This window comes from Anolis sagrei, chromosome 11, assembly GCF_037176765.1.
Source record: "Anolis sagrei isolate rAnoSag1 chromosome 11, rAnoSag1.mat, whole genome shotgun sequence".
Taxonomy (NCBI): domain Eukaryota; kingdom Metazoa; phylum Chordata; class Lepidosauria; order Squamata; family Dactyloidae; genus Anolis; species Anolis sagrei.
The window spans coordinates 32,690,403-32,713,700 of NC_090031.1; the positions used below are offsets into that span (position 1 = coordinate 32,690,403).

The window sequence follows — 23,298 nt, forward strand, 5'->3', positions numbered from 1 at the left end:
TTATTATTTTCACCACATAATGGTTGCACTCCCTTTTCCTCACCAAAATAAATATAATAATAATACCAACAATAACAATACATTAGTTATAACGATACTACAATAGCACTATGTAACACTATTATTATTATTATTATTATTATTATTATTATTATTTTCACCACATAATGGTCGCACTCCCTTTCCCCCTCCAAAATAAATATAATAATAATACCAACAATAACAATAATAATACATTAGTTATAACGATAATACAATAGAACTATGTAACACTATTATTATTATTATTATTATTATTATTTTCACCGCATGACGGTCGCACTCCCTTTCCCCCTCCAAAATAAATATAATAATAATACCAACAATAACAATAATAATACATTAGTTATAACGATAATAAAATAGCACTATGTAACACTATTATTATTATTATTATTATTATTATTATTATTTTCACCGCATAATGGTCACACTCCTCTTTCCCCTCCAAAATAAATATAATAATAATAATACCAACAACAATAACAATAACAATACATTAGTTATAACGATAATACAATAACACTATGTAACGATCTTTGTTCCTGGGTTATAAATGTCATTTCCTAATTGGTTCTATTCTAAAAACATAGGAAATTTTTATTCAACTGCACAAACTTTGCTTTTGCGGGAGGGACATCCTGCTATAGCACTTTTTTTTTGTAGTACAGTCTGAGACTGATGGGTTCACTGATGGTTTAGAGAGAATTGTGGGATTTCCTGGGGCACAAAGGGATGAAGATTCAAGTCAGGGAAATTATAGTTCTCTCTGGAAGAAACCTGACTCAAAAGGTGCAGGGCTTCAAGGTCAGTCAGAGGAGCCAGAAACTGCAACATCAGATAAGGAGTCAGGCAAAGAGATAAGTGATATGGGAGGTTCCCAGGGAAAAACACCTGGAGCTACGGAGATCAACAAAAGTCTGTTTACAGATTAGGGCAGAAAATGGTCAGAGGAGCCAGAAACAGCAACATTAGATAAGGAGGTGGGCAAAGAGATGTGATATGGAAGGCTCCCAAGGGAAAACACCTGGAGCTATGGAGATCAACAAAAGTCTTTGTTTACAGATTAGGGCAGAAAACAGTCAGAGGAGCCAGAAACAGCAACATTAGATAAGGAGGTGGGCAAAGAGATGTGATATGGAAGGCTCCCAAGGGAAAACACCTGGAGCTATGGAGATCAAAAAAGTCTTTGTTTACAGATTAGAGCAGAAAATAGTCAGAGGAGCCAGAAAGAGCAACATTAGATAAGGAGGTGGGCAAAGAGATAAGTGATGCGGAACGCTCCAACGGGAAAACACCTGGAGCTATGGAGATCAACAAAAGTCTTTGTTTACAGATTAGGGCAGAAAATAGTCAGAGGAGCCAGAAACAGCAACATTAGATAAGGAGTTGGGATCTACAGATACCGATTGCTAAAAATTCCATTCTCAGACTGGGGAAGGGAAGCCAAGACGAAGAATTGCAATGATATCATTGTAATGATATAGTAATTAGAAGAGACTGTTCTGAACAAGACAATCTTCTCGGAATGGAACTCACCGGCAGAAACAGAAGTCTTCTTTTTCGGTTTCTCTCCAAAGGCCCTCTTGGTGCAGTTCTGGAGGTCGTTCAGGAGGCTCACGCACTCAGCAGGAGACTAATCGGGGGCAAATCCAGAGCGGAGAAGGCAAGAAGAGACCAAAAGACAAATATGGATGATTACACACATTTCTTCCTCTTCTTCCCTCCCAAAGACAGTTATATACAAGTTATATGTATACACATTATTAGCATAGCACTATCTTAGTATTATATATTGCTATATTGTACTATACTGCAATATTATTAGTACTATTACGCGTAATCTGTAATACATAATTATTATAGCATTATACTGTATTATTAGTAGAATTATATTGTATTACATTGTAATATTATTATCAATACTATATATAAATACAAAATATTATCATAGCATAATATTAGTATTATATGTTAGTATATTGTACTATACTGCTATACTGCAATATTATTATTATTATTATTATGTAATATCTAATTAGTGTATATACTCGAATATAAGCCTAGTTTTTCAGCCCCCTTTTTTAGGCTAAAAAAGCTCCTCTCGGCTTATGCTCGAGTCAAGATTATTTATTCTTTTACTCTGTTATTAGTATTATTTTATTACATGTATTATTTTACTCTATTATTATTATATTTACATTATTTTGCTCTATTATTCTATTTATTATTTTGCTCTATTATTATTGCATTTATTATTTTAATCTATTATTATTATTATTATTATTACATTTACAGTATTTTACCCTACTATTATTATTATTGCAATTATTATTTTAATCTATTTATATTATTATTATTATTATTACATTTACAGCATGTTACCCAATTATTACTACATTTATTATTTTACTCCATTATTACTGTTTTTATTGCATTTTCATTATTTTACTCTATTATTTTTTTAATTATTTTAATTATTATTATTTATTATTACTATTATTATTATTATTATTAACTTTATTTGTACCCCGCTAGCATCTCCCGAAGGACTCGATGCGGCTTACAAAGGCCAAGGCCTCAATACACAACATAACAATACACAACCTAAAGCAAATTAAAAACAATTAAAGCAATATTAAACAACAAACAATAAACAATACACCAAGACACAATGAAACTGGGCCGGGCTACAGTAATGGGTACAGGAATTAAAAGTGCTGATGTGACATGTGATATATAAGGATTATAGGGCAAGTGCAGTGTGCAGTGTGCGGCAATCTTAGTTCTACTAAAGTGCTTCTGGGACTTGGTATTGGAGATTTCCTAATCGGGAAAGGCACATCAGAACAGCCAGGTCTTCAAGTTCTTTCTGAAGACTGCCAATGTAGGGGCCTGTCTAAGATCTTTGGGGAGGATGTTCCAGAGTCGGGGGCCACCACAGAAAAGGCCCTGTCTCGTGTCCCCACCAACCGCGCTTGCGACGCAGGCGGGATCACAAGCAGGGCATCTCCAGATGAACGAAGTGAACGCGTGGGTTCGTAAACGGAGATGCGGTCACGCAGGTAGGCTGGTCCCAAACTGTTCAGGGCTTTGTAGGTAAGCATCTGCACCTTAAATTGGGCTTGGAAAATAAACGGCAGCCAGTGGAGCTCCTTGAACAGGAGGGTTGGCCTCTCTCTGTAAGGACCGCCAGTTAACATCCTGGCCGCTGCCCATTGGACCAGTTGAAATTTCCGAGCCGTTTTCAAGGGCAGCCCCACGTAGAGCGCATTGCAGTAGTCCAATCTAGAGGTGACCAAGGCATGGCCAGATCCGCCTTCGCGAGGTACGGTCGCAGTTGGCGCATGAATCTCAATTGTGCAAAAGCCCTCCCAGACACCGCTGACGCCTGAGCCTCAAGCGTAAGTGATGAGTCCAGGAGGACTCCCAGACTGCAGACCTGTGGCTTCAGGGCGAGTGTAACCCCGTCCAGCACAGGTTGCCACCCTATACCCCGATCTGGCTTACGATCGACCAGGAGGACCTCTGTCTTGTCGGGATTAATCTCCAGCTTGTTCCTCCTCATCCAGATAGACACAGCGGCCAGGAACTCGTCCAGCACCTGAGAGGCCTCCTTGGAGTTAGGTGGAAAGGAGTAGTAGAGTTGTGTGTCATCTGCGTAGTGGTGGCACCCAACTCCAAAACTCCAGATGACCTCTCTCAGCGGTTTCATGTAGATGTTAAAGAGCATGGGAGACAGAATAGAGCCTTGCGGGACCCCACAGGTCAAAGGCCAGGGGTCAGAGCAGGCGTCTCCCAGCTTCACCATCTGGGATCGACCCTTCAAAAAGGACCGGAGCCACGACAGAACCGTGCCCCCAAGGCCCATCCCAGAGAGTACATTTACATCGAAGGAGGTTAGAATAATGGTTTAATAAGAGTTGGACAGTCTTATATTACAGTTTTATGTAAATATTGAGAAACATTTAGCCTATCGATACCTCAATTAATGTAATTTTATTGCTATCTATTTTTTATTTTGAAATTGACCCACAGTGGATGCATTTCCCACCCTCAGCTTATACGTTTTTCCCAGTTTTTTGTGATAAAATTAGGTGCTTCGGCTTATATTCGGGTCGGCTTATACTCGAGTATATATGGTAATAGATTGTATTGTATTATTATTAGTATTATATTGTATTTCATTATCTCAATATTATTTATTTATTTATTTGTCGTGTCAGAACAACCAGTCAAATTATATTACATTTCTAACAGAACAAAGCAAACAAGCAGATTACAGAATTTGTGAGTATGAGAGTTGATGAAATGTCCTTTGATCAGTATCTGGTCACTTGGAGTGCCTCTGGTGTTGCTGCATGAAGGTCCTCCATGGTGCATGTGGCAGGGCTCAGGGTGCATTGCAGCAGGTGGTCAGTGGTTTGCTCCTCTCCACACTCGCATGTCGAGGATTCCACTTTGTAGCCCCATTTCTGAAGGTTGGCTCTGCATCTCGTGGTGCCAGAGCGCAGTCTGTTCAGTGCCTTCCAGGTGGCCTAGTCTTCTGTGTGCCCAGAGAGGAGTCTCTCATTGGGTATCAGCCATTGGTTGAGGTTCTGGGTTTGGGCCTGCCACTTTTGGACTCTCGCTTGCTGAGGTGTTCCAGTGAGTGTCTCTGTAGATCTTAGAAAACTATTTCTAGATTTAAGTTGTTGACGTGCTGGCTGATACCCAAACAGGGGATGAACTGGAGATGTCTCTGCCTTGGTCCTTTCACTATTGGCTGCTACTTCCCGGCGGATGTCAGGTGGTGCAATACCGGCTAGACTGTAATTTTTCCAGTGGTGTAGGGCGCAGGCACCCTGTGATAATGCCGCATGTCTCATTAAGAGCCACATCCACTGCTTTAGTGTGGTGAGATGTGTTCCACACTGGGCATGCATACTCAGCAGTAGAGTAGCACAGCGCAAGGGCAGATGTCTTCACTGTATCTGGTTGTGATCCCCAGGTTGTGCCAGTCAGCTTTCGTATGATATTGTCATATCATATCTCATATCATATCATATCATATATATCATATCATATATCTCATATCATATCATATCATATATATCATATCATATCTCAATATTATGTGTACATACAATATATTACATTATTAGCTTAGCAGAATATTAGTAATATACGTCACTATATTGTACTATATCAGTATACTGCATTATTATTATTATTATTATGTCATATCTAATTATTATATTGTATTATTAGTATTATATTGTATTACACGGTAATACTATTATCAATATACACAAATTCACATACAATACATAAACATTAGAAAACATTTATCAAAATATTAAAATACTCCATTGAATGAAACCCAGCAAAAAAGAAACGACCTATTTTTTTCACCACATAATAGTCGCACCCCATTTTTCCCCCAACAAAAAGGGGGTGGAGTAATAAAAAGTGCGACTATTATGTGATGAAATGCAAGAGTTAAATTTCAAAGCCACACATGTCTATCAAGGCTGGTGTTACCTTGAAGAGGTGGATGCCCACCAGAAGCAAGAGGTGCTGGAAGGCGGTGGTCTTCAAGGTGAGGGTCTTCTGCTCTCTCCTCCGGAGGGCTTCCACCGTCTGTAGCATCCTGCGGGGAAGGAGAATGGTCAGACATTGGGAGGACCATTGCATAAGAATGTGGGTGGACTGCAATTGCCAATATCGTGGGCCAATCACCCCAAACCCCAGCAGAATTCAAAGTTGGCTATGTTGGGTCTGTGTGCCAAGTTTGGTCCAGATCCGACATCAATTCTCTCTAGATAGGGGTGAACTACTACTCCCAGAGCAGAGGGCAATCACACCCCAAACCCGCTTGTATACACAGCCACGTTGGGTCTGTGCACCAAGTGTGGTTCAGGTCCATCATTTGTGGGGGTTGCAGTGGTCTGTGGAAGGCGAATCGGGTGAAGGTACTGCAAATCCCATCGTCCGTGGCAAGTTTGGTGCAGATTTGCCACGGGGACCGTCTGTACATGTTTTCCACGGCTGAGACCCCATCAGTGGCTCTTACCGGTCCCAAGCGAACTGGGCTTCTTCGCTGAACGGTGTCACGGCCTCGACGTGCTTCTTGTCAGAGAGGAGAGTGTTGGCGTACTGGACGGCCACGTAGATCCACGGCTCCCCGCTGGCAGCCAAGCCGTGGAGGTGCTTCTTCCGCAGCTCTTCGGCCTCGGCGGACTCTCCCAGGGCAGGCATTGTGTTCAGGTGCTGAAGCAAACTGAGGAAGAAGACGTGGTCGGAAAGAGAAGGACGACATTCATACAGATCTCCCTTTCCCTTCTCTTCCCTCCAATCGGATTCTGCCCAGCATCCCCCACAAAGAGAACTTTCCTATTTGTGATTAACTGCATTTCATCAAATAGTCACTACTGTGGAATAACGGCACCCATATCTTTTGGGGTGTAAAGACAGATTTTTTTTCACCACATAATAGTCGCACTCCTCCTTTCTGATCAAAGGAATAAATAGACAAGGTTAGAGAAGGAAAAAAGAAACCGGAAAATCAAAGGTAGTTTTTATCACCACGTAATAGTCACACCACCTTTCTGATCAAAGGAATAAATAGACAAGGTAAGAGAAGGAAAAAGGAAACTGGAGAATCAAAGGCTTTTTTTCCACCATGTAATAGTCGTACTTCCCTTTTTGATCAAGGGAATAGACAAGGTAAGAGAAGGAAAAAAGAAACTGGAGAATCAAAGGCTTTTTTTTCACCATGTAATAGTCGCACCCCCCTTTTTCAATCAAAGGAATAAATAGAAAAGGTAAGAGAAGAAAAAAAGAAACTGGAGAATCAAAGGCTTTTTTCACCATGTAATAGTCGCACCCCCCTTTTTCAATCAAAGGAATAAATAGAAAAGGTAAGAGAAGAAAAAAAGAAACTGGAGAATCAAAGGCTTTTTTCACCATGTAATAGCTGTACTCCCCTTTCTGATCAAAGGAATAAATAGACAAGGTAAGAGAAGGAAAAAGAAACTGGAGAATCAAAGGCATTTTTCCACCACGTAATAGTCACACATCCCCTTTCCCCCCAAAGAAATAGGCAAGGTAAGAGAAGGGAAAAAAGAACTGAAATATCAAAGGCAATTTTTTTCACCACGTAATAGTCGCACCCACCTTTTTTGATCAAAGGAATAAAGAGACAAGCTAAGAGAAGGAAAAAGAAACTTGGGAATCAAAGGCAGGTTTTTTTTTCACCACGTAATAGTCGCAAAGCCAATACCTGAAAAACAAGTCTGCAGTCGCTGCACGAGTCGACTCATTCAGAGGCACCGAGGGGACGGTTTCAGTCTCTGGTATTTTGGAGATTGGTTTCCTGGTCTTGAAAAATGCATGGAAAAAGCAGAACCTGGAAGAGCAAGGCAGAGATAGATGTCTCAACAGGGGCTGCAAAAGGAAGCGGACTGGCAACTCTAGCTGTACAGAGGCTTTCTAGACCTGCGTGGGAACCCACAACCTTAGGCATTTGGTACCATTAAAAAAATTACTTTTTTAAATAACCTGGCCAATGACAGGGGCACAAGCTAGTGTTTGTGTGCATGTACATATATGTGTGTGTGTGTGTGTGTATATATATATATATATATATATATATATATATACACGTATATGTATATATTAGGCTTGGTTGATCCAAAAAAATGGTTCAAAACTTGTTTCGGATGTAGGGGGCGCTGGTGGTTCAATTCTTAAATCAATTCCGATTTTCACAGAAAAAAAGGTTCAAAACTTTCCGAAACTTCTGAATCCGTTCGTTAATGGTTTGAAAGTGTTATTTCCTGTTTAATTGGGTGGTCTTTACTTTGAAAGTAGTTGTTTTACTCCAGAAGCGAGGAAAAGCCAGCGGAGTAAATTCCTTCCTTCTCTGGTTTAAAGCTGGCTTCTCTGGCTTTAAAACTGGCTTCTCTGGCTTGAGTTGAGGCCAGGAAATTCCTCCGTTCTCTGGTTTAAAACTGGCTTCTCTGGCTGGAGCCGAGGGCAGGAAATTCCTTCCTTCTCTGGCTTTAAAACTGGCTTCTCCGGCTTGAGCTGAGGCCAGGAAATTCCTTCCTTCTCCGGCTTTAAAACGGGCTTCTCCGGCTTGAGCTGAGGCCAGGAAATTCCTTCCTTCTCTGGTTTAAAACTGGCTTCTCTGGCTTGAGCCGAGGCCAGGAAATTCCTTCCTTCTCCGGTTTTAAAACGGGCTTCTCCGGCTTGAGCTGAGGCCAGGAAATTCCTCCCTTCTCTGCTTTAAAACTGGCTTCTCTGGCTTGAGCCGAGGCCAGGAAATTCCTTCCTTCTCCGGCTTTAAAACTGGCTTCTCCGGCTTGAGCTGAGACCAGGAAATTCCTTCCTTCTCTGGTTTAAAACTGGCTTCTCCGGCTTGAGCCGAGGCCAGGAAATGCCTTCCTTCTCTGGTTTAAAACTGGTTTCTCTGGGCAGGGACCAGAAGCGGGGAAAAGCAAGCGGAGGAAATTCCTTCCTTCTCTTGTTTAAAACTGGATTCTCTGGCTTGATCTGAGGGAGCAGAAGCGGAGAAAAGCTGAATAATTTCCGACTCACTTCATGAGTCGTAACAAAAATGGCGGAAAAAGCTTCGGAAGGGCAAAGAGATTTCCGGTCTTCTTAAAAACTCCAAAATCTCTTCGAAAAGGTAATTTTTCCAACTTTATTCCAAATTACGAAGATTCCGATGGCACCTAACCATGCCTAGTGTGTGTGTGTATATATATATATCTCTATATATTCAGATTAACTTCAAAATTCAGGAGCAGATCAGTTGCACAACTTCAGCGCTTTCCAGTAGCTTCTTCCTGCACAGTATTTTCAGTCAACTGCTCCCACAGCCTGCAGTCACTCTGGAACCTTTTACAGACATTTGAGCACATGCCCGGACATTGTCAGTTTTACCATTGTCTTTCCCCCAGTCTAGATATTACAGACTTACCACAGCATACAGTTATATCTTGTCTTAGCAGACAGGTTCTTTTAATTACATATAGCCTTCGACGAACAACATCACAGCACAAGGAGAGAGAATACACTGTACATGACTTCCTTATATACAATTCTATACAATTACACATAGCAATCTCTGATTGGTTCCCAACTCATTAACTTAACTCAGACCCAGGATTACATCATTCACAATCACCTGGACTAGGCCAGAACACATTCCCCAAATGATTCCCTATATACAGTTAATGCATGGCTCAGCATTCTCAACAGAAGCCCATTAGCAGTGGGCTCAGCTATATTACATTACAATATATTGTAAAACCTGACATATATCTATATATATATGTTGTTACACTTGTAAAATGCACTTGTTTTGACTTACAAACAGATTCAACTTAAGAACAAACCTACTGAACTGATCTCTTACCTGGCAATGTCAATCACAAACTCTTCTTCCCTCTTTATCTGTGGATTCTCGGCGATGCCAACGAGACGGGCGATGAGCCACTTCCTCAGCCGCGTCACGGTGTGCTCCGTCAATTCCCTGCATCAACAGAAAGAAAATGAATCCCCAAGGCTGAGACCCTTGTCTTGTCCCTTGGAGACTATACTGTATGACCCTACCCGCTTTGATGATAGCCCTGAGTCCCCTCGGGGTGACAGGACGGAATATAAACAAAGCCTATTATTATTATTATTATTATTATTATTAGAACATAACAAGTTGAGTCCACATGAGACACTCTGCTGGCTGTTGCATTGTATTATTATTATTATTATTATTATTATTATTATTAGAAACATAACAAGTTGAGTCCACAGCAGACATTCTGCTGGCTGTTGTATTATATTATTATTATTATTATTATTATTATTATTATTATTATTATTATTATTAGAAACATAACAAGTTGAGTCCACAGCAGACATTCTGCTGGCTGTTGTATTGTATTATTATTATTATTATTATTATTATTATTATTATTAGAAACATAACAAGTTGAGTCCACAGCAGACACTCTGCTGGCTGTTGTATTGTATTATTATTATTATTATTATTATTATTAGAAACATAACAAGTTGAGTCCACAGCAGACATTCTGCTGGCTGTTGTATTGTATTATTATTATTATTATTAGAAACATAACAAGTTGAGTCCACAGCAGACACTCTGCTGGCTGTTGTATTGTATTATTATTATTATTATTATTATTATTAGAAACATAACAAGTTGAGTCCACAGCAGACACTCTGCTGGCTGTTGTATTGTATTATTATTATTATTATTATTATTATTATTATTATTATTAGAAACATAACAAGTTGAGTCCACAGCAGACATTCTGCTGGCTGTTGTATTGTATTATTATTATTATTATTATTATTATTATTATTATTATTAGAAACATAACAAGTTGAGTCCACAGCAGACATTCTGCTGGCTGTTGTATTGTATTATTATTATTATTATTATTATTATTATTATTATTATTAGAAACACAACAAGTTGAGTCCACAGCAGACACTCTGCTGGCTGTTGTATTGTATTATTATTATTATTATTATTATTATTATTAGAAACACAACAAGTTGAGTCCACAGCAGACATTCTGCTGGCTGTTGTATTGTATTATTATTATTATTATTATTATTATTATTATTATTATTAGAAACATAACAAGTTGAGTCCACAGCAGACACTCTGCTGGCTGTTGTATTGTATTATTATTATTATTATTATTATTATTAGAAACATAACAAGTTGAGTCCACAGCAGACATTCTGCTGGCTGTTGTATTGTATTATTATTATTATTATTATTATTATTATTATTAGAAACATAACAAGTTGAGTCCACAGCAGACATTCTGCTGGCTGTTGTATTGTATTATTATTATTATTATTATTATTATTATTATTATTATTAGAAACATAACAAGTTGAGTCCACAGCAGACATTCTGCTGGCTGTTGTATTGTATTATTATTATTATTATTATTAATATTATTATTATTATTATTAGAAACATAACAAGTTGAGTCCACAACAGACATTCTGCTGGCTGTTGTATTGTATTATTATTATTATTATTATTATTATTATTATTATTAGAAACATAACAAGTTGAGTCCACAGCAGACATTCTGCTGGCTGTTGTATTGTATTATTATTATTATTATTATTATTATTATTATTATTATTAGAAACACAACAAGTTGAGTCCACAGCAGACATTCTGCTGGCTGTTGTATTGTATTATTATTATTATTATTATTATTATTATTAGAAACATAACAAGTTGAGTCCACAGCAGACATTCTGCTGGCTGTTGTATTGTATTATTATTATTATTATTATTATTATTATTATTATTAGAAACATAACAAGTTGAGTCCACAGCAGACACTCTGCTGGCTGTTGTATTGTATTATTATTATTATTATTATTATTATTAGAAACATAACAAGTTGAGTCCACAGCAGACACTCTGCTGGCTGTTGTATTGTATTATTATTATTATTATTATTATTATTAGAAACATAACAAGTTGAGTCCACAGCAGACATTCTGCTGGCTGTTGTATTGTATTATTATTATTATTATTATTATTATTATTATTATTAGAAACATAACAAGTTGAGTCCACAGCAGACATTCTGCTGGCTGTTGTATTGTATTATTATTATTATTATTATTATTATTATTATTATTATTAGAAACATAACAAGTTGAGTCCACAGCAGACATTCTGCTGGCTGTTGTATTGTATTATTATTATTATTATTATTAATATTATTATTATTATTATTATTAGAAACATAACAAGTTGAGTCCACAACAGACATTCTGCTGGCTGTTGTATTGTATTATTATTATTATTATTATTATTATTATTATTATTATTAGAAACATAACAAGTTGAGTCCACAGCAGACATTCTGCTGGTTGTTGTATTGTATTATATTATTATTATTATTATTATTATTATTATTAGAAACATAACAAGTTGAGTCCACAGCAGACATTCTGCTGGCTGTTGTATTGTATTATTATTATTATTATTATTATTATTATTAGAAACATAACAAGTTGAGTCCACAGCAGACATTCTGCTGGTTGTTGTATTGTATTATATTATTATTATTATTATTATTATTATTATTATTAGAAACATAACAAGTTGAGTCCACAGCAGACATTCTGCTGGCTGTTGTATTGTATTATTATTATTATTATTATTAGAAACATAACAAGTTGAGTCCACAGCAGACATTCTGCTGGCTGTTGTATTGTATTATTATTATTATTATTATTATTATTATTATCTGGTCGCATTCAAACTCCTCATTCTGAGAGTGACGACTTACATGTCCGTCTTCTTCTCGTTCTGCTCCTGCCGCTTGGTGGCAAACTCCACGCAGGAGTCGAGGTCCGGCGCCAGAAACATGCCCTTGATCCACTGGATGTAGTTGAGCAGGGCGTCGGGAAGCAGATGCCTGGCCACCCTCCAGAAGCTGGGCACGACAGGATAGCCGTGGTTGGTGAGGGTGGAGAAGCCCACCATGACGGCCACCTGCTTCTTGGGGTCGCCGCAGCCTTCGAGGAACGAGCCCACCAAGACTTCCATTTCGGGGGCAAACTTAAACCTGTTGGGGAGCTGAAAAGACATCCACAAGTTTGCTCTAGATGCCCCATCAGTGGGGTTCAGTCTGCTCTCTGGCTGTAGGGTAAACTACAACTCCCACTCTGGTGAGCCAGTCCCCTCAAACCCTTCCAGTAGGTTGAGTGAGTCATAGAGGTTCTGTGGGCCAACCCCGCTTCTCTGGTTGTGGGTGAACTACAACTCCCAGAAAGGAAGGTCAGTTCCCTCAAACCCTTCCAGTAATCACATTTCAGCATATCAAGTCTGTGTGCCAAGTTTGGTCCAGAGCCATCGGTGTTTGGTTTCACAGTGCTCTCTGGATGTAGGTGAACTACAACTCCCCCAAATCAAAGTGAATATTCCCCAAAGACCTCCAGTGCATTTTGCCCATCATGGGGGCCCTGTGTGCCAAGTTAGTTCCAGGTCCATTTTTGGTGGAGTTCGGAGTGCTCTTAGATTGCAGGTAAACTATACATCCCAGTACCCACAACTCCAAAATGTCCATACCAATTTTCCTCAAAACCCACCAGTATTCAAATGTGGGCACATCGGGTATGCATGCCAAGTTTGGTCCAGATCCATTGTTGTTTGGGTTCATAGTGCGCTCTGGATGTAGGTGAACTACAACTCCTCTAAATCCTTCCAAAGAAGGGGGGCCATTGGTGTCTCTTGAGTGGTGGGAGCTACAACTGTTTGTGGGGGCCGGAGCTTGTCTGTGAAAGTGGACACCCCAGCCACATTCAGATTTTCATTTTTATTATGTGTATAGAAGATATAGAAACTGTATATACTCGAGTATAAGCCTAGTTTCTCAGCCCCTTTTTTTAGGCTGAAAAAGCTCCCCTCGGCTTATACTCAAGTCAAAGTTATTTATTATTTTACTCTGTTATTACTATTATTTTTATTACATGTATTATTTTACTCTATGATTGGTATTATTACATTTACATTATTTTACTCTTATTATTATTTTATTACATTTATTTTATTCTATTTATTATTATTATGATTACATTTATTATTTCACTTTATTATTATTATTACATTTATTATTTCACTTTATTATTATTATTACATTTATTATTTCACTTTATTATTATTATTATTACATTTATTATTTTACTTTATTATTTTTATTATTATTACATTTATTATTTTACTTTATTATTCTTGTTATTACATTTATTATTTTACTCTATGATTGGTATTATTACATTTACATTATTTTACTCTTATTATTATTTTATTACATTTATTTTATTCTATTTATTATTATTGTTATTACATTTATTCTTTTACTCTATTATTGGTAGTATTACATTTACATTATTTTACTCTATTTATTATTATTACATTTATTATTTTACTTTATTATTACTGTTATTACATTTATTATTTTACTCTGTTATTACTATTATTTTTATTACATTTATTCTTTTACTCTATTATTGGTATTATTACGTTTACATTATTTTACTCTATTTATTATTATTATTACATTTATTCTTTTACTTTATTATTATTATTGTTATTACATTTATTCTTTTACTCTGTTATTACTATTATTTTTATTACATTTATTCTTAATAACAGTAAAAGAATAAATGTAATAAAAATAATAGTAATTATTATTAATAATAGTAAATATTATTACATTTACATTATTTTACTCTATTTATTATTATTACATTTATTATTTTACTTTATTATTATTATTACATTTATTATTTTACGTTATTATTATTATTGTTATTACATTTACATTATTTTACTTTATTATTATTGTTATTACATTTATTATTTTACTTTAATATTGTTGTTATTACATTTATTATTTTACTTTATTATTATTATTACATTTCTTATTTTACGTTATTATTATTGTTATTACGTTTATTATTTTACTTTATTATTATTATTATTACATTTATTATTTTACTTTATTATTATTGTTATTACATTTATTATTTACTTTATTATTATTGGAGGGATACGTAAGCACATTGACACTGAAAAAGGTTAGAATAATGGTTTAATCAAAGCTGGTTAGTCTTACTTTAAATACCATTTTATGTAAACATTGAACAACATTTAACCTACTGTTTCTTCAATTAATGTAATTTTATTGGTATCTATATTTATTTTGTATTACCTGTAGCTGCTGCATTTCCTGCCCTCGACTTATCGAGTCAATACGTTTTCCCATTTTTTGGTGGTAAAATTAGGAGTCTTGGTTTATATTCGGGTCAACTTATACTCAAGTATATACGGTATATAGAAAAGATAGATAGAAGATATAATATAATGTAATAAATTGTATAATGCTGCTGCTGATGCTAATAATAATAATTCTGCAATAAGTATTATTGGGCTATATGGCCATGGTCTAGAAGCATTATCTCCTGACGTTTCGCCTGCATCTATGGCAAGCATCCTCAGAGGTAGTGAGGTCTTGGAAGTAGGCAAAAGGGTTTATATATCTGTGGAATGACCAGGGTGGGACAAAGGGCTCTTGTCTGCTGGAGCTAGGTGTGTCCATTTAGCGAACCATGCTTCATCCCTCACAGATAAGATTTTGTGGTCACTCACCTTTGTTGACACAACATGGACCCCATAGTGGCGCATGACTTCCCCTTGAAGAATCATCTTGAGCTGCTTGAGGGATAAGAGCGGGAGAGCGCTGCCCAGCAACCGGTAGCACATGTAACTAGGACAGAACAAAACAAAAAGGAGTTTTAACAAAGATGATGGCTAACAGAGCATCTCCACATTTGGGCCTGGCTAAGGGTCTATGAAAGGTCTCTGTAGATCTTAGAAAACTATGTCTTGATTTAAGTCGTTGGCATGCTGGCTGATACCCAAACAAGGGATGAGCTGGAGATGTCTCTGCCTTGGTCCTTTCGCTATTGGCTGCTACTTCCCGGCGGATGTCAGGTGGTGCAATACTGGCTAAGCGGTGTAATTTCTCCAGTGGTGTAGGGCGCAGACACCCCATATCTCATGAAGAGCCACATCCACTGTTTTAGTGTGGTGAGATGTGTTCCACACTGGACATGCTTACTCAGCAGCAGAGTAGCACAGCGCAAGGGCAGATGTCTTCACTGTATCTGGTTGTGATCCCCAGGTTGTGCCTTCGTATGATATTATTTCTAGCGCCCACTTTTTGCTTGATGTTCAGGCAGTGCTTCTTGTAGGTCAGAGCATGGTCCAGAGTGACTCCCAGGTATTTGGGTGCGCTGCAATGCTTCAGTGGGATTCCTTCCCAGGTAATAATCCTCAGAGCTCGGGATGCTTGTCTGTTCTTAAGGTGAAAAGCACATGTCTGTGTTTTAGATGGATGATGAGTCAGCTGGTTTTCCCTGTAATAGGCAGTAAGGGCACCTAGAGCTTCAGAGAGTTTCTGTTCAACCATCTCAAAGCTCCCTGCTTGAGTGGTGATGGCACGATTGTCAGCATAGATGAAGCTCTCTGTTCCTTCTGGCAGTGGCTGGTCATTTGTGTAGATGTTGAACAAGGATGGAGCAAGCACGCTCCCCTGAGGCAGGCCGTTCTTCTGTTTCCGCCATCTGCTTCTCTGGCCCTGGAACTCAACAAAAAAGCTCCTGTTCTGTAGCTGATTTCCTTGAGTGGTGATGGCACGATCGTCAGCATAGATGAAACTCTCTGTCCCTTCTGGCAGTGGCTGGTCATTTGTGTCAATGTGGAACATGGATGGAGCAAGCACACTCCCCTGAGGCAGGCCGTTTTTCTGTTTCCGCCATCTGCTTCTCTGGCCCTGGAAGTCAACAAAAAAACTCCTGTTCTGTAGCTGATTTCCTTGAGTGGTGATGGCACGATCGTCAGCATAGATGAAACTCTCTGTCCCTTCTGGCAGTGGCTGGTCATTTGTGTAGATGTTGGACATGGATGCGGCAAGCACGCTCCTGAGGCAGGCCGTTCTTCTGTTTCCGCCATCTGCTTCTCTGGTCCTGGAACTCAACAAAAAAGCTCCTGTTTTGTAGCAGGTTTCCTATGAGGTGGGTGTTTATTGCTTGTGTTTACAGTAAAATAAAACCGAAACACAAGCAATAAACAACAACAACATAATTACATAAAACATATGAATGCATAACAATATAAACATTACAGTAAACGTAATCACGGTGACAATGGGCAGGCTGCATGTCAAGACTAAAAGAAAAACTAATTAAAAACTGATTAGTAGTAGTAGAGGATAATGACGATAATAATAATAATATCAGCAGTACAAGAGCCTGCGTGTTTATCTCTTTCTCTCAAAACAGATCACAGAACATTGCTAAGGTCCAAAAAGGATAATTCACGACACCTGCAGGGTCCGGCGTGGTCGGCGAGCAGCCCGTTCTCGACGACGTCCGTCCAGAAGAGCTCGAAGCGGCCTTCCTGAAGGGCCACCTTCATCAAGTCCAAGCCGACGGTCGGAAGGCCCCGGTCCTTGCGTTCGGTCTTGGCCGCCATCTTCAACACCTCCACCAATCTCGAGGGAAGAACCAAAGAAAGGGTAAGTCTAAGCCTCTTTGCTTAGATGGAGAAATAAAGCTCACAGCTGTGCAACTAGCAGACGACAGATCTGGACCAAAATTGGCACACATACTAAATATGGCCAAGTTTGAATACAGGTTGGGTTAGGAACCCCTTTGGCAGAGAAGGCTGAAGATCTCTCCGCCAGATGGCAAATCTGCCCTCCAAAAGTCCTCCTCCTGCGCTGTGATTGCCTGGCCTCTCAGCCAAGGGGAGGGTTATTTCTGAGACTCCAAGTGAGAAGGGGAGAGCAGGCATGCTTGGCGCTTGGCGCAATTCATAAGGATGTGGGTGAACTACACCTCCCAAAATGGTGGATCAATCCTCCCCAAATTCCTACCAGTATTCACCGTTGGCCATGTTGGGTCTGTGTACCAAATTTGGTTCAGATCTGTCGTCAACTGGGTTCAGAGTACTTTGGATGCGGGTGAACTACAACTCCCATATGCCAAGGTCAATCACTCCCAAACCCTGCCTGTATTAACTTACTCTGGACAACACCAGGTACCCAAGCTAGTAGTAGTAGTTGTTGTTGTAGGGCACCCAAGCTAGTAGTAGTATTAGTTATTATTATTATTATTATTATTATTATTATTATTATAAAGACACTTGCATTTTGCCATCAATACTTATTATTATTATTATTATTATTATTATTATAGATCCTTGCATTTTGCCATCAAGCCTAATTATTATTATTATTATTATAAAGACACTTGTATTTTGCTATCAAGCCTTATTATTATTATTATTATTATTATTATAAAGACACTTGCATTTTGCCATCAAACCTTATTATTATTATTATAAAGACACTTGCATTTTGCCATCAAGCCTAATTATTATTATTATTATTATAAAGACACTTGTATTTTGCTATCAAGCCTTATTATTATTATTATTATTATTATTATTATAAAGACACTTGCATTTTGCCATCAAACCTTATTATTATTATTATAAAGACACTTGCATTTTGCCATCAAGCCTTATTATTATTATTATTATTATAAAGACACTTGCATTTTGCCATCAAGCCTTATTATTATTATTATTATTATAAAGACACTTGCATTTTGCCATCAAGCCTTATTATTATTATTATTATTATTATTATTATTATTATAAAGACACTTGCATTTTGCCAACAAACCTTATTATTATTATAAAGACATTTGCATTTGGCATCAAGCCTTATTATTATTATTATTATTATTATTATTAAGACACTTGCATTTTGCCATCAAGTCTTATTATTATTATTATTATTATTGTTAAGACACTTGCATTTTGCCATCAAGTCTTACTATTATTACTATTATTATTATTATTATTATTATTATTATTATGACACTTGCATTTTGCCATCAAGCCTTATTATTATTATTATTATTAAGACATTTGCATATTATTATTAAGACATTTGAATCAAGCCTTTGGAAGCTTCAGTGCTTCATGCTTGTTGATGTTTTTTAAGTCTTCTCTTTCCGACTTACCGGGGAATATTCTCCTCGGTGACGACAGCCGACGTGCCAAGGAGCGCCTTCAGCTTTTCCGGACCCAGGACCCTCGGGAACTTCTGGATGCCCACCAGCAAGAGGTACAGTTGCCCTGGGGTACTGAAAGCGGCACTGAGCTCATCTTCCAAGATACCAAAGAGCACCTCTTCGAACACGGTTTCCGGGATCTAAGAGCAACGAGGCAGAAGTGAGCCACTTCCTTGAATTCCCAGGCTGGGGAAAAAGGCAGGGTGCCTCTCCAAAAGAGCCGAAGTCCTCTGGGACTGAGGAAGGGCAGCGTCAACACAGAACAGGATGGACTTACAAAGCAACGCAATGGCTTTAAGAGGCCTGCAATGTTGCCATTACCTCGGCGACAATGTCCGCCAGCGTCTTCCGAGGGAGATCCTTCAGGTGGGCATGATGCTCAGAAAGGCTTTGGAGGAGCTGGACGCACTCGGAGAGGGCCTTCGGCTCCTAAACGAGAGAAACACATAGAGATACAGAGATGGACACAAGAGAGGGTAGACATGCATTGATACACGTGGTCCAAGATCCTGCAACATACTGTTTGACGAACATGTGGAATATTAAAAGTCCTTGGATAACGACTATGGCCCAGCCATAGGTTTTTAAATTCTTGTGTGTTATTGTCTACCTATGAGTTACCGTATATACTCGAGTATAAGCCGACCCGAATATAAGCCGAGGCACCTAATTTTACCACAAAAACCGGGAAAAGGTATTGACTCGAGTATAAGCCGAGCGTGGGAAATGCAGCAGCTATGGGTCAGTTTCAAAATAAAAATAGATACCAATAAAATTACATTAACTGAGGCAGCCGTAGGTTCAATGTTTTTGAATCTATATAAATAAAAATGTAATGTTCATTTATAGGATTAACATAACTCAAAGGCTTCACAGCGAGCTGCTGAGTCATCAGGGCACCCATCCTGAGTGGTGGGTTTTAACAGGCCTCTGACAACTCGGAACAACCCGCTAGCTCAGGCAGGGAGACTGTAGTGCAGCGAGGTGGACGGTACACTAACAGAATCCCTAATCTGTCCCGGTCACCCACCCTCAGGTGGACGCATTCACTGGACGAATTGACTCCAAATTTGGATGCAATAGAAATATCAAGCCAATGAGTCACCATCACTCATAAAAACACTGGAAAAAAACAGCAAAAGAGACTTTATAAGCAAAAAAAACCCCCAAAAATACATTACAATGCATGCACAAAACCACATATATACGCAAACACACATATACACAAATATATACGCACATATATACACACACAAAACACATATACACAGACTGGGCCACAGCAACATGTGACAGGGGACAGCTAGTGTTGACATAAAACTGTAATTTAAGATCAAGCCTTATTATTATTATTATTATTATTATAAAGACACTTGCATTTTGCCAACAAACATTATTATTATAAAGAAATTTGCATTTGGCATCAAGCCTTATTATTATTATTATTATTATTATTATTATTATTATAAAGACACTTGCATTTTGCCATCAAGCCTTATTATTATTATTATTATTATTATTATTAAGACGTTTGCATTTTGCCATCAAGCCTTATTATTATTATTATTATTATTATTATTATTATAAAGACACTTGCATTATTATTATTATTATAAAGACACTTGCATTTTGCCATCAAGCCTTATTATTATTATTATTATTATTACTATTATTATTATTATAATAAAAACACTCATAAAAACACTGGAAAAAAACAGCAAAAGAGACTTTATAAGCAAAAAGACCCCCCAAAAATACATTACAATGCATGCACAAAACCACATATATACGCAAACACACATATACACAAATATATACACACATATATACACACACAAAACACATATACACAGACTGGGCCACAGCAACATGTGACAGGGGACAGCTAGTGTTGACATAAAACTGTAATTTAAGATAAGACAGTCCAATTCTGATTAAACCATTATTCTAACCTTCTTCAATGTCAATGTGATAATGTATCCTTCTAATAATAAGTACCGGTAATAGAGTAAAATAATAAATGTAATAAAATAACACTAATAACAGAGTAAAATAATAAATAACATTGACTCGAGTATAAGCCGAGGGGAACTTTTTCAGCCTAAAAAAAGGGCTGAAAAACTAGGCTTATACTCAAGTATATACAGTATATTAACTGTATTGTTTATTTTTGTTTATTGCTTGTTGTTTTATTATTGCTTGTTTTGATGTGTTGTTGGGCTTGGCCTCATGTAAGCCACTCTGAGTACCTTGGGGAGATGGTGGCGGAGTATAAATAAAGTTATTATTATTATTATTATTATTATTATTATTATTATTATTATTATTTTATGCCTACAGGGTTGTGGAAATGACTGAATCATATCCATGCGAGGTGTATTGCAAAGGGGTTGCATCAGTCATTGTCCCTTACTGATGACCTGCCAGCAGATGGCAATAAAAGGGAGACAAAAAGTTCCATCTTTCTCTCTCCTGTGTGACTCACTGCGAGTATCTGTCGCGTCTGTATGCGACTCCCTGAGGATCCGACCATTTTATAAGGACAAGCTTGAAAGTGGATCTGCGTATCCTGATTGTACATTTGTACATATTGCAATGGTGAAGATTAAAGTCTCCAGATATGTTGGGTGAAAACCTGACTCTGTGAGTTTACTAAACAGTGTGTAGATAAATGTATTATCGAAGGCTTTCATGGCCAGAATCACTGGGTTGTTGTAGGTTTTTCCGGGCTATAAGGCCATGTTCTAGAGGCATTTTCTCCTGACGTCTGTTGAAATCCAAAAGCACGTGGACAATTTCAACAAAAAGGAAGAAACCATGAAAATAAACAAAATCTGGCTACCAGTATTAAAAAACTCAAAAATTACAACAGCAAAACAACAGAGAGTAAACTATCAGGCACATCAAATCACTCTCAACAAAAGATTCCCCCCAGGCACTTCCAAGCCATTAAATGCTAATCAAGTTGGTCAGTTGAAACATTCACACCTAGCTGCAGCAGAAAAAGTCCTTTGTCCCACCCCGGTCATTCCACAGATATACAAACCCATTTTCCTACTTCCAACAGACCTCACTACCTCTGAGGATGCTTGCCATAGATGCAGGCGAAACGTCAGGAGAAAATGCCTCTAGAACAGGGGTCCCCAAACTAAGGCCTGCGGGCCACTTCTGGCCCGCCAAGGGCACTTATCCGGCCCGCGGAGGGGGAGCGCCCCCCCCCCCCACAGTGCCCCTTCCCTGGCTGGCTCACACTGCCCGTCAGCCCGATGAGCAGCGTGAGCCAGCCAAGGGCAGCTGCTCTGCGTGGTCTACTCTTGCGTAAAGCACCTCGTGAGGTGCTTTAGGCAAGAGTAGACCCCACGGTGCTGCTCCTCCCTTGGCAGGTTCACGCTGCCCATCGGGCCGATGAGCAGCGTGAGCCAGCCAAGGACAGTTGCTCCGTGCGGTCTACTCTCGCGTAAAGCACCTTGCGAGGTGCTTTACGTGAGGGTAGGTCATGCGGTGCTGCTCCTCCCTTGGCTGGCTCACTCTCTCTCTCATGCCCGATGGGCAGCTTGAGCCAGCCAAGTGAGGCTGCCCCGGCGCTCCATGCAGTCATGCTGGCCACATGATCTTGGAGGTGTCTACGGACAACGCCGGCTCTTCGACTTAGAAATGCAGATGAGCACCACCTCAGAGTCGGACACGACTGGACTTCATGTCAGAGGAAAACCTTTAACTAGGATAATTGTGGAAGATCCAGGGTGGGAGAAAGAACTCTTGTCTGTTGGAGGTAGGTATGAATGTTTCAATTGGCCACCTTGATTACCATTTCATAGCCTGACAGTTTTTAGGGTGAGGTGATTAACTAGCCCTGATTGCTTCTTGTCTGGAGTTCCCCTGTGTTTGAGTATTGTTATTTTTTTACAGTTATAATTTTAGAGTTTTTTTTAATACTGGTAGCCAGATTTTGTTCAGACTAGAAAGAGGGAGATTTCCCATTCTCTGCTCTTGGAAGTACTGCCTAAAGAGGGCTAGAAAGAACCCCCTCCCTTTAAGGGCCCTTCCACACAGCCAAATAAGATATGTGCAATGTGCATAGGGATTTTTTAATTGATTTTTTTTAAAAAAAACTATAGTCCGGCCCTCCAACGGTCTGAGGGACAGTGAACTGGCCCCCGGTTTAAAAAGTTTGAGAACCCCTGCTCTAGAACATGGCCATATAGCCCGGAAAAACCTACAACAACCCAGTGTGTAGATAAGCTTGGATTCTGCTGATAGCGTGCTTTTATTTATGGTGTTGATTCATACTCTGCTTTTTCCCGCTCTCCTACAAAGAGACTCCCATCGGCTTTACCTTTGCAAGACGTCCAGACTGGAACAGAGCCAACACTCCAAAGAAGTTTCCAAACAGAGCGTTTCGAAAGAGCTTCTGAAATGACAATTTAAAAAAATATATATCAGTTGGAAACTGGGGGTGGCAACGGCAGTCTTACACCCAAAAGGTTTCCAGGACTGTGGATGAACTACAACTCCCACAATGCCAGGTGAACCCCGAAAAACTCCATCAGT

At 38.5% G+C, this 23,298-nt stretch overlaps 1 protein-coding gene across 2 annotated transcripts in view; it reads right to left on the bottom strand.

The window, feature by feature from the left end:
- The window catches only part of MYBBP1A (MYB binding protein 1a), a 49,289-nt gene that overhangs the window by 20,793 nt on the left and 5,198 nt on the right, over positions 1 to 23,298 (bottom strand). For both annotated transcript variants that reach the window (XM_060756750.2, XM_060756749.2), the window contains exons 4-14: positions 23,084 to 23,158; positions 19,069 to 19,176; positions 18,697 to 18,887; positions 16,989 to 17,156; positions 15,251 to 15,368; positions 12,387 to 12,676; positions 9,446 to 9,562; positions 7,304 to 7,429; positions 6,095 to 6,301; positions 5,563 to 5,671; positions 1,579 to 1,675 (exon numbers count right to left, since the gene is read on the bottom strand). In XM_060756750.2, coding sequence (XP_060612733.2) covers positions 1,579 to 1,675; positions 5,563 to 5,671; positions 6,095 to 6,301; positions 7,304 to 7,429; positions 9,446 to 9,562; positions 12,387 to 12,676; positions 15,251 to 15,368; positions 16,989 to 17,156; positions 18,697 to 18,887; positions 19,069 to 19,176; positions 23,084 to 23,158 — 1,606 coding nt within the window. The remainder of the gene's footprint in view (positions 1 to 1,578; positions 1,676 to 5,562; positions 5,672 to 6,094; positions 6,302 to 7,303; positions 7,430 to 9,445; positions 9,563 to 12,386; positions 12,677 to 15,250; positions 15,369 to 16,988; positions 17,157 to 18,696; positions 18,888 to 19,068; positions 19,177 to 23,083; positions 23,159 to 23,298) is intronic.